Source organism: Akebia trifoliata, chromosome 2 (assembly GCF_017979445.1).
Source record: "Akebia trifoliata isolate Shusen 1 chromosome 2, ASM1797944v1, whole genome shotgun sequence".
NCBI lineage: Eukaryota > Viridiplantae > Streptophyta > Magnoliopsida > Ranunculales > Lardizabalaceae > Akebia > Akebia trifoliata.
In genome coordinates this window covers 6,236,027-6,248,743 of record NC_141376.1, presented here as the reverse complement: position 1 = coordinate 6,248,743, position 12,717 = coordinate 6,236,027, and the positions used below count along the sequence as shown (strand labels likewise).

Below are 12,717 nucleotides of genomic sequence, written 5' to 3'. Positions count from 1 at the left end.
TATTTGAAACACCTTTAATATTTTTAAATTGATGACATGACCCCCCTTGACCTCGACCGTCTCTTTCTAAACTAAGAAGAAAGTCTTAACCCGATCAATACTCAACTGACGTGGCAAGGACACGGAACTAGGGGTGCAACTTGGTTTGGTTCAAACTGAGAATCGAACCAAACCAATGGCTTTGGGTTGGTTTGGTTTAGTTTGAAACAAGTTGCGATTCAGTTCTGGATTAAAAAAATGAAAAACCTATCACTTTGATTTGGTTCTCAGTTCAAGACTTGTATAGAATCGAACTCATAATAACTTACTACATTTTTAATGATTATTTAGCACATAAATTAATGATTTTACTTTATGAATAAATGAATGACATTTTTTATGGAACAATTAATGATTTATTATATAAAATTTCAGATTCATTATTTATTTTTATTAAAAATATGTTGTTTTCAAGTAGAATTATAAGATATCAGCCAATCATAGAATCGAACCAAACCAACCCAACTTGGATTGGTTTGATTCGGTTCTATGAGCATTTCAATTTAGTTCTGGCTCTTATTTAGTAGAACCAACCTATATTGGTTCGGTTCCTATTTTACCACAACCCGAACCAAGTCGCACCCCTACATAAAATCATAGATCTTTTTTCTCAGGATACACAATTGCATATCTTTTATGGGGATTGCAGTTGAGTACCCCGAACTGAAAGATCTATGGTTCCGTGTCCATGCCACATCAGCCAAGTATTGACCGTGTGAAGACATTCTAGTTGGAAAATCAGCACTTTTAAACTAACAAAAAGTGACTTCAATACCCACTTGTCATCAACGTTGCTGTCATCATATGCTATGGTGGTGCCTACATTGTGCACCACCACATCAGAATCGATGTACATTTCAGTGTTACACCAGCACGACTCATATATATATATATATATATATAATATATATATATATATATAAGTCATTTTTATTAATCTATCAGAGTATGCCACTAATTTGAAAATACAAGAGCGCATATCAAACATTCAAAATATGCAAGGGACAAAATAAAATTACACTTTTTTGGCTCACAAGTGACAAATCCTTATCACTTAGCACCTAATTGGAAAGTGAGGCTAGCTTCCCTCTAATATTTTTCTTGTTACGGGATTTGCCTACGAAACAGAGTCTATAATGCCTGCCGTCAGTATTATTTTGTTTTGGGATGAGATGATCCGTTGTGATTGGTTGAATCTTAAAACAATAGAGAAATGTCGTTTCCTCTTTGGATTACACGTGGTGTATCAGAAAGGTATCTCAAATATCAATATAAAAAAAAAAAAGAGTGTGAAATAAATACGAAAAAACACGAGTTGAAAGAAGTTACTTGAAACACTTTTGAGGAAGAAAAGGAGACTAGACCTGATCATTAGCTTGTAAACACGAGTTGAAAAAAAGTAAAGTCCTTGAAACACTTTTGAGGAAGAAAAGGAGATTAGACCTGATCATTAACTTGTAAGACTAGTTAAAACGGTCTACTTATTAGAGTATTGAGTTCAAAATTTGTTTGTATGTGCACGCCACGCGTAAAGTGGGAGAGAAGATAAAGGTTTAAAAGACAAATTAGATAAGGATATTATTGAAAAGAAATGTGTTGAAAAATGCTAACGTCTTCACACGATCTCGGACATTATTGCAACAGAATTTTCTTTTGTGATCCCTATTAGATAGAAAATATAACCAAAGATATGATATGAGATATGTGTTAATCTTTTTCATTATAAAATCCAAAGTGAGCCGCTAAAAATTTGCATTTTCTCCAGTGACAAAAGGCTAAAATCTGTAGTACCCATAATAAGATTTCTTTAGCACACTAATCTTTAAAATTAAAGAATCCTATAAGACGGAATTCTAAAAATAAATAAATAAATTCTATAGAACTTATTTGGATACTTATCAAAAGTTAAAAATCTTGTTTGGATTCAATTTAGTACTTAAAATAGGGGAAAAAATATTATTTTATACTTTCTAAAAGTTACTTTCTTCCAATGTTGATATTTTCTACCCAAATGGACCCTATTCAAAAAATTAAAGGAAAGAAAGAAAGAAAACAGTGATAACTTAGGATCGTCTTCACTTGCTCCTAGATGAGTGTGCATGTACTTACCTACAACAAACTCTTAACACTGCAAGCACCAAACAGAAGCTCAGATTGCCCGAAGTTACTGGTCTAGAGTCCACAAGTTAGATCCATGCTCACTCATCAATACACATTGGTCTGTCTGAATGTTCAAATGACATCTTAACTAAGCTTATGATAACATGTGGATGCAATATGAGTTTTATATTACATCAATACAAGTCTACAATATTTTGAAACTATCCATTCTCTTTGGTAATCTTCATATTCGGCTAGTTAGAAGGATAACCTGCAAGGGATTGAAAGTTGGGACAATTTGAATTCAGCGAGAGAGGCAATAACTAGCATGGAATATCACTCCACCCATGATGATGGGTTGTAATGTAAGTGTGGGACATGTGATTTGCATCAAACGATTATCTAACTTTTAGTCTTGATGATTTTGAATAACACTCATTTCAGAAATCTATTTTTATTTAATCAAGAAGATGGCCTGTTTATTAGAATTAGAAGATTATATAAAAAAAAAAATATTCTCTAAATTTAACATTAATATAAAGAAAGAAAAACATTATGACTCACCCCAACTTGAGAGAGGTATCGGAGCTATCATAATCTTGAGGAGGACCAGCAGAATTGCAGATGTTGGTGACAGACTCTGATGACTGTCCTTCTTCAAAGACTAAAGTCTCCGAGTCGGCCACAACATTGTGTCTTTGGCCTTTAGACATCTCCATCATCTAAAACTCAAAACTTAGAACTGTCAATGAGGAAGTAGGAACCTTAAAAAAAAAAAAAAAAAAAAAGTCACTCACTTGTTGCCTTAATCGTGCATTCTCTTCGATCAACGCCATTCCCTGCATTGTTAATTGAAAATAAGAAAAAATGAATAACCTACACACGTTTACCAACATAGAAAACAATGATTGAAATCAAATAAACAAATTATCACTTGTTTATATCTTAGTCAGTTCACCTATCAATGAATTATTATACAATCTATAATAAACACAGATAGGAAACATGTTGCTCCCTTCAATTACGTCTAAAGTATCTTCTGTTAAGGAACGGCATGCTATGGACTTTAACATGCATGTTGTTTCTAAGTTGGGTCTGTTAAAGGTCTTAATTACATATGACCAAACCATCTCAATCGATTTTTCCTTGATTTATCACCTATTAGGGCTACTACTACATTTTCACTAATGTGTGGCACACGACCATGCATATCGTGTAATTCTTGTAAACCTCAAATCTTGAATCTCTGCTAGATTTTCCATTAACTTTTTTCTTTATGAGCCTTTCCTAAGCTAAATCTTATCTCTCAACCTGACACTGCTCTAGAATTGATTGAACTCCAAAGTAGATCATTAATTAGAACATTATCGCTATAAACTGATGGTCTTAAGTTGCCATGTCCGAGGTCCATTTACAAAGAACCACACTAAAATACTTTTCCAGTATGAAGTTAATTTTAATTTTCGGTTCTTCAAGTAAAGTCATAATGAGGGATTGCAATTTTTAGATTCTAACCTTTCTTTGAAGGGTACCAATCTCTTCCATAATCCGTTCACCCTGTAATCCATTGAAAGTTCCATTAAAGATACATCCAAGTCAGAATTTTTAGAAAAGAAACCAATACAAACCTTAGTTTCTAGAACGCGGCTCAATCCTGCTTCGAGGGATTTCTCTAGTTGCTGCAACTCTTCTATATTTAATCCTTGGAGCTCTTCTCCCCTCATCTTCCTGTTATATATAAATGGAATAATATCACCTGTTTTATTGCACTACATGAAGAAATCTTACCATTAGAGGCAAGCTTATACCTGAGTTGATGGCTTTTCTCTGCAACTTCCTTGCTCAGTCTGGCGTAGTTGCTATTCTCCAGCTAAAATTCCAATAAGACATAGACAATCAAATATATTGTTCAGAATGAATAATTATCTAATGTATAGTCTTATTACATGTTTAAGTAACTAAAGGGAAAATTAATGCCTACATGCTGAAGTTGGTATTATTCTACTATAAAAATTTGTTCGATAAAACCAAAGTCATGTACAAATTGCTCACTTAATTAGAAAGACTAATGGTAAATTAACACAAAATAAATTAAACACATGGGTGGTGAAAACCATGACAAACAAAGAAAGGGCTATAAAATAAGATGATGCTATTGAAAGGAAACTAGGGTATCGTATTATGAATTCTTGCTCCAACATTCTTTAAACAACCTCACTAATGTATTGTATGTATTCTAAAAGGAGGGGGAATTTTCAAATTTCTCATCTTTAAGTACAGGTTTCTTGCCAAATTTCTGAGGTTCCATTGAATTGGTACTTGGTAATAGAGAGTTTTCCTACAAAATTGTTATTTCGGTAGCCCTATCCATGACAAAAATGAAAGAGAAAATAAAATAGTTTGGGATACAAAGTCGTGTACCATGTATGATAGGTCAGACAAACTCTGCATGAGTAAGGTGCAATGGAAAAAAAAAAAAAAAAGCAGCCTGAACAGCTTACCTGCAGCTCAAGAGATGGTTGGTCAAGTTTGTTGAGGTTCTTCGAGTGTAAATTGTGTCTTTCAATAATCCCCTTTGTACTTCAGAAGACAACACGTACAATGACAAAGTTACTTTCTACCGTGTTTCGCAGTTACAAATGAAAAGTGATGTTCTATTTATTGATCTAATGGAGTACAAAGATAAGTAGCAATGAAGTTTCAACCATAAAATAACCGAATTTATGAGGCCAAAAAAAAAAAAAAAATTGTCATCCACTCATTCAGCCTGTAAACAAGCATATATGAACATATTGAACATCATGTGCAAGGAAGGGCTGGGATACAGTTTCAATTTTCTGTTCATATTCAAATGGATAGTGTCTGCACTTTAGTTCAGGGATGTTTACTTGTTCTGAAAGCGAAACGAAGAAGAAAAGAAATTCGGGATCTCTTCGTTCAATTGGTAGAACCTAGCAGGCAAATATACAGCACAAGCGGAGTCAAGTGTGGGGACTTCAATGGCCTAAGGCGCCACAATAAGTCTCATGAACATGCCTTTTTATACTAAATTGATAAATAATAGAATAGATTAAAAATTAATAATGAAAATGTTGATCTTTTCAGTTGGTTCAATGCTTCAATTCAACTTATTCAAAATTTGAAATAAACACCTTGATGTTTATTTCAAAAGAGAGAGAGAGACTTGAAATCTAGAAGTTCCATGTCTCCTTTGTGCACCACATTGCGCAATCCTTGAGGCTCATTGACCCATGAATGTTTGACCAACCCTTTGGCTGTTAACACACCAAAGATTTGCTTGATCGGCGAATCCTAGCTGTTCGATCTGAGCAATTTTCATCATGAGCTTTATGAACAGACCCATGGGGTAGGCTCCAAGACCGTGATGACAAAATGGTCAAATCCAATCTAGAATTCAGAAACCAGGCTTTGTCAAACTAATTATGGACAACATATCCATGGATCAGAGGGCCTAAAAGAATCTGTCCTTAAAACACGTGGTTGGTACGTACCCAACTCCAGGAGTACATCCAGATTCTCTTGCTTTTCCCTCCAATGGGTGTCATGTCATACAAGAGGAAAATCCTATCAATCCGAACTGTTTAATTGACCCCAAGCAAGAGGCCTCTTTGGGATGATTTAACCATCCAATGTACCTTGCTAAACCAATGTACCTATCAACCGAAAACCTTCTTATGTTAGCCTACAAGTTTGATTACCCATAGCCAAAAAACTCACATTACTTTGAAAGATTCTAACCATATGGTCTTTACATCACTCACTCGTTTTGGGCCATTAATTATCATAATATGAGGTCACCCCATTGGTTCACCAACATCCCCAAATTCACATTGTTATGGATAACAATAACAGTCCAATCAAGAGAATTTGATTGTCCAAAAAATATGCATTACCTGTATCTTTATTGATGCACGACGATGCAAACTAACCTAGAATGATGAATCCGAGATCATGAATAAGTTACTAAGAACAAATTAAAGGATAAAATAAGTTGAATTTCCTACAGAAAATATTTTAAAAAAATCTAATAGGTAAGTAAATTATGATCACAGGCTAAGTTATAATCCTACAGGGTCATTCCTAAATCAGAAAAATGCCACAAAGATAATAATGCCTAGACCAAATCATTTGAAGGCCTTAATCCTTTCTTATTTGGGTCCTAGTTTAGTTTTAATGCTTTTATTTTATTTTAAGAGTGGTAAGTGTTATTCACTTCACTTTTCTTTAGGCTTTATTTTCAATGTTCAAAAATTATCCTATTGATTTTCATGTCATTTGCAAGATTATTCAGCTATCGAACTGTCGAGCCCAAGATTTTCAAAATATGATGTGTTTTGAAAGAGTCGTTACCAAAATATTGGTAGACTATAAGTTTATGATGAGGTTATGGTATAAGTTTGTGATGGGATTAATATCTTAGGGTCAAAAAGTCAAAGTTTAAATTGTGTTAGGATTAGAGTTTGAGTCTAAAATATGAGAACCTGTATATATAAATGGCTATCGTAATTGATTTCCTCAGTTTATGGAATAAAAAAATGTTTACAGCTTCTCTTTGACAACTTATATAGTGATTGGATTTAGCATGATGCCAAGAACCTGTAGGGTGATTCTAACTTACTTATCTCCTCTTCTTCTACATCTTCTCCATTTTTATCTTCTTTCTAATTTAAAACTTCAAATTTACAGCCCTAGACCTGACCAAATCTCCCATAAAACCCTAATTCCAATCCATTAAACCCTGCTGAAATTAATTTCAGCATATTTCTACCCTACCAAAATCCTAAATCACTAAGTGGAAAGGGGGTAAATTCGACACCAAGATCCGTCGAATTTGGCACCAAGGTCTGTCGAATTTGGTAGTATTTAGCCAAATTCAACAGACCTTGGCGTTGAATTTACCCCTTTTTCACGTGGTGAATCCAGCCACCTCTAAACCCTAACCACAGCCCCTACCATCCCCATTAACCTTCCTAAATCCTTCCAAATTGTTGTCCCACCAAACCATATAAATCCCATTTTAGTCCCAAGCAAACCGCCTCAACCCGTCCCAACCTCAACCAAATACCCTAAACCCTTCCCCATTAAGTCAATGTAGTTTTCACTTTGGAAAATTATTATTATTGTTGGGTTATTAAAATGTTTTCATCTTACCTTAATTGCAAAATTTTGTAATTACACTCATATAGCCAATTGGCTTTGTTGGCCCTCCACAATGACCAATAAAATCCTTTGGGCTTAAGCGATTCTTAAATCCTAGAAAGGATCAAAATAATTCAAATTAGCTATTGGATTGAGATCCTAAGTTAGATTGGAAGTTCCATCTTCCCTAGGATCCTTGACTTTATTGTTTAGTAATTAATAGACCTGTAGGAATGTTGTCACCAAGTCCAACCTAATCAGCTTTACCTAGTTTCTCATGGGGATTCTACCAATTCAATTAAATCCCATCATTTTTCTTCAACCTCTCTAATTATTTATTTAACCTTTCTAATTTTTATTTATAGATACTAAAGTAGGAGGCATTGAAACCAAGAGAAAGAATCTATTGAGCAAGGAGAACTATATACCTAGAACTATTTTGATAAAGTTTAAGGGTTGAGTGTGTATGTAAAAGTTTTTTTTTTCTTGGCAGCACATGCGTGTAAAAGTATGTATTTAAATATTTGATCAACAAATACAAGGATGTGAAGATTACCAATATCATGAAAGCATTTTCATTCAAAGTGATTTACTCTAGCATGATGTGGCAGGGAAGAACCATGGAACCTCACTAGGAGAGAGAATTGACCGGGTTAGTCTTCGTGGTATTGCAGCATATACAATCATTGTTTAAAATATCAGAATGTATCGGAAGATATGTATTGGTATTGGCCAAGACCAATACGAAACATTGACCCCGAAACATAGAATATTTTGTGAATGTATTGGGTCTGTATCGGCCGATACTGTATCATTTTTTTCATTAACCGAAACATTCATTCAATAAGATATTTTAAACCATGTATGCATTGCAATTTGATATAATTATGGCTTGTTCGCAATCTAGAGAAGAGTAAAGTTCACTAAAACATAATTGTCTTATATTTTGGGTGTGGGGTAAATGATGCATTAAACTAATGTTATAGAAAATGGTCATCCAAGTTCATTTTACAACCATCCCATCCCCATTTGGAGTGAACACATGTAGTCGATCTTTGATTTCCAATGTATTATGTATTTCATGAATCGAGGAATTGAACATGTTGAGAATGAATCAGGTGACCCAAGCCTCGGAACTATCTCTATCAAATTTATTTGGGGTGTTATTGGTGGCCTTTGTTTCTTTTCTTTTTTGTGAGGAGTTTGGTGGCCTTCTTTCTTATTTGGAAGCTGTAACCCTAGGCCTTATAATCATGTTATCTTGCATATCATTGCAGGCCTATGTAACAAGAACCCTCCATTTATTCCCATGCTTTCTTGTATATTATTGCAGGCCAATGTAACAAGAATACGCCATCTATTGAAAATTTTCCATGTCAGACTGTTCCATTCTTGCGTTTACACTCGTTGACACTCTTTTGCATTCAAATGAGAGCCTCGTGTGTTTCATCCCCATGAAAAAAAAAAAATTTATTAAGTCTTCCAGTACAATAATCATTGTTGAATAGACTTCCCTCTCATAAATCTATTAATGATAATTATGTAACTGAATCTCTCTGCAGTATACATAGATAATTTATTTTACTTTCCATGTACAGGTTATTTTTATATTAAAGATACATTATTAAATTTTTAATCAAAATATTCCATAACGTCTCCAAAACATTCTTCTCAAAAACATTATACAAATGCCTAATATATACATCCAACACAACAACACGTTGACACAAGACAATAGCCAACATCAAATTTGATGAAAGTCAACCTAGGGTTTGATGATGACGAGTTGAATATAGATTTTATGGCTCAAATTGAATTGACTAAAACGGTTTATGGAATTGAATTTTAAGGTTTTATGGGCTGGAAAGTGAGTTTAGTACTAATTAAGGTTCGTGGTGGGTGATTTCTAACAAGATAGAGATTAGAAGATTTAATTTATAGGTTGGTTGAATGAATCAGGGTTTTAGAATTTTTCTTGTTGTTTTGGGTAGAACAAATAAGGGGAAATGGTTAGTGAAAAATGAAGAAGACTCACAACACTTACTTAACTACTTGTATTGACTCTCCCCACACAAACAAAAATTAGCATACCAGCCAAGCACATTTTACATTATTCATTCCATCTAAAAGAAAAGACCACTATATATATACATGCATGCCTTAAACCAACCACCAACTTGCAAAATGCATAGTCACCATCGTCATCACCATCATCATCATCAAAGCCTTATCCCAAAGTTTTGGGGTCAGCTAAAACTTGTAAAATACATAATCTCCTAACCTATTAAACCTAACAACTGAGTAACCATTTTTTCGTAGGCATTAATCAAGTAACTATTAAAATCCTAATTACTGACCACATTAGATGCATGCCTTAAACAAACCAATAGTCGCCGTCGACATCATCATCATCATCATCATCAAAGCCTTATTCCAAAGTTTTGGGATCAGCTAAAACTTGTGAGATACATAATCTCCCAATCTATTAAACCTAACAATTAAGTAGTCATTTTTTTATGAGCATTAATCAAGTAAATATTAAAATCCTAATTATTGACTAATTAATTTATTAAATTAAAACCTTACCAAACAAGACTGATATCTCTAGAATTTACTTAAAAAGTAAAATGATAATTTATTATAAATTGTAACCTCATAGTGAATTACTATAAATATTAAGACAGAAATTGCTATAAAAACTGAAATTTTAATTGCTATAAAATTAAGGTTGTTAGAAATTGAAATATATAAAATCTAAAATGTCCCATCAGTACAGAAAAAAAAATCTAACATAATCTAATTTATCTAATGAACCCTAGCTAGTTGATGTTAACTCAAATCCTTAAGACATGAAAGGATGCATCGTAGCAACGTTGCAGTCCATCTCTAATTACAGAAACTAACATCATAAATTTCTACTATTTCATGGATGAATCACATTAGAACATCTACCACAGATTCCGACAAATAACAACACCAAATGCACGAGACACCAGACACATTGAGGACTTCAATACGACTTGTCAATGACTTGAGAGACATATTACTGTTTGAGATCAATACTATTAAGTTTGCTAAATAAGATCTCTAGATGTAATAACGTCCACTCATAGCTACCAACCCTACAAATAGAGAGAGATAATCATTGACCCTTATTCAACACAAACCTACCTCTCTCTCCATCGATTGAAGAGACCCATTTCTTACTTGTGTCTTCTCAACAAAAAACAAACTATTAAAAAAAAAAAAAAATGACGATGTGGGAGAACAGTACTTGTGTTTCAAAAAACAAACAACAAAGCAGCAACGTTAGATTTGAGATCTTCTTCTTCGGGGACCCGAAGAATCTTATCACACCAGATTCGGTGCACCATAGTAAATCCCATCCTTTATGTAGTATTAGAGATTTCTTAATCACAGATCAGAAGCATGGGTTCTCTCTCTCTATCTCTCTCAACACAAAGTAAAACAGCATAGTAATACAGAAACAGAAACACGAGAGAAAAATACCTCGAACTGGAGTATTCAAAGAGCTTTCCAGTTGCAGAGAAGATGATGAGAGCCACGTCAGCATCACAAAGAATAGAGAGCTCTTCAGCCTTCTTAAAAAGCCCTCTTCTTCTCTTGGAGAAAGTAACCTGTCTTGCAGTAGTGTTGTCGATCTTCTTGATCTGAATCTTCTCCCTCGCCATTCTTGATCAAAATCACTAAGTCAATCACAAAATCACTCTTTTACACACAGATATCAAACCAAAACGCTTACAGACTCGAAGATATAGAGATGGGTTGTTTATAAAAAGAGCGGTAATTTTCCAAATTAGGCGAAGAATCTAAAGCAAACCCTAAAAATAACTCATTTCTAACGTAAGTGAATAAAAACTTAAAAAGAAAAATAAAAACAACACTGATCTTTAGCTCAGTTGACGTGAGAGGGAAGAAATTGGATTGGATCGAATCGTTTCTTCTTCCTTACCTGATTGGGTTGGTGTGTTTCTGACGATTCGTCGGCTCTGAAAACCAGCCAATGGCAGAGAAAGTATGTGTAAGAGAGGGATAGCTAGGGAGAAGTAAATCGTTCAATATTAAAAGAAAGTACCTGATATAGCAAAACAAGACTATCCTCTCCTCTCTCTCGCTGCTCTCCACTTATATTTTCTCTCCAAAGACTTTGGCATTTTTGTCTTATAAAAGAAAGAGTTATTTTAAAAGCAAGGAAATAAATAAGTAATTTAGATGCAGCCCTCCTGATTTTAGTGTGTATTTGAGATACCTATGTGTTTTTCAATGTGATCACGTGTGCCCCCTGGTCTTCTCTATCTATTTTTGGCAATAAATCAATTATCTTCAACCCCCTTAATAAAAATCACTTTTAGAATAATCAACTTTATCTTCAAACACAAAAACATTTAGATATTACTTTGCAAATATCCATTATACTCTTTTGTTCTTTTTATCTACTTTTTCACCTCTACTCCTAAAAATACTCTTGATCGTGTGGTGGTGCCCACTCCAACTATCAAATCAGATGAGAATTCAATAAAGTTTTGATTTAAAATAGTCGAGATGGTATATCTTTGCCTTACAAGTACTTATTTATAGGACCCAAACAAGAAAAATGCTCATTGAAAAGTCAATTAAAAATTTTACGTTTTCTCACACAATGACAAACTAATCGCATGAGCCTATGTGTATTTAGCGCATCCCCTATTTACAAAAATACCCTCATTAAGTTTCATGTGATTGGTCATCCAAAATTATGTAAAATTTCAAATTGATTTTTTTGAGATGAAAAAATATTTTATTTATAGACTTGAGTCCTTGGTTGTAAGCATATTGACTTAGTCATATAATTGTAAAAATTATAACACGTGTTGATAGATGCTAATGTAATGTCAAGCCATATGCAATACTAGTACATGATCTTATGTCAAGTCAACATATATTTTTTTATGACGAGGGTGTCCAAACCCGTAGGCTCAACTAGTGGGTGAGGCAACAATAAGCTTCTTAGAACACCATATCTAGCCCAAATCCCTCAGGTACATACAATATCACACATACTATCATTTGACATGTATTCATCAATCCTTAAGATACGATCATTTAACATGTATTTTTCTATTCCAATTAATGGATTTTTCCTCTCATGACTTGTGAAGTGCTCTACATCCGATATAATCTTATTTAAACCTTGTGTTGAGTTCAACGTGATTTTTTTTTGCTTTCACATCCTTGATTTTCTCAATAATCTTGAATGTATTATTCTTATTAGGTTGTAGGAAATAATCTTGAGAGATTGAAGTTGAGGGAAATTATATATATATATGGGTCAAGTTCAAGGGCCATATGAGAAAACATATGTAAAAACAATGTAACATTAATAAAATTTTAAAATATGGGTTAGAAATTTCGGATTGA

The 12,717-nt window shown here is 33.7% G+C and overlaps 1 protein-coding gene across 1 annotated transcript; it reads right to left on the bottom strand.

Annotated features, from left to right (window-relative positions):
- Positions 1-2,161: 2,161 nt before the first annotated feature.
- Positions 2,162-11,410, bottom strand: LOC147409129 (MADS-box protein SVP-like). The gene is made up of 9 exons (XM_086425756.1): positions 11,273-11,410; positions 10,810-11,006; positions 4,641-4,719; positions 3,948-4,009; positions 3,768-3,867; positions 3,655-3,696; positions 2,937-2,978; positions 2,704-2,861; positions 2,162-2,410 (listed from the first exon to the last, which is right to left on the bottom strand). Exons 2-9 carry the CDS (start codon positions 10,989-10,991, stop codon positions 2,398-2,400), a joined length of 678 nt encoding a protein of 225 aa, XP_086281882.1. The 5' UTR covers positions 10,992-11,006; positions 11,273-11,410; the 3' UTR covers positions 2,162-2,397.
- Positions 11,411-12,717: the final 1,307 nt, after the last annotated feature.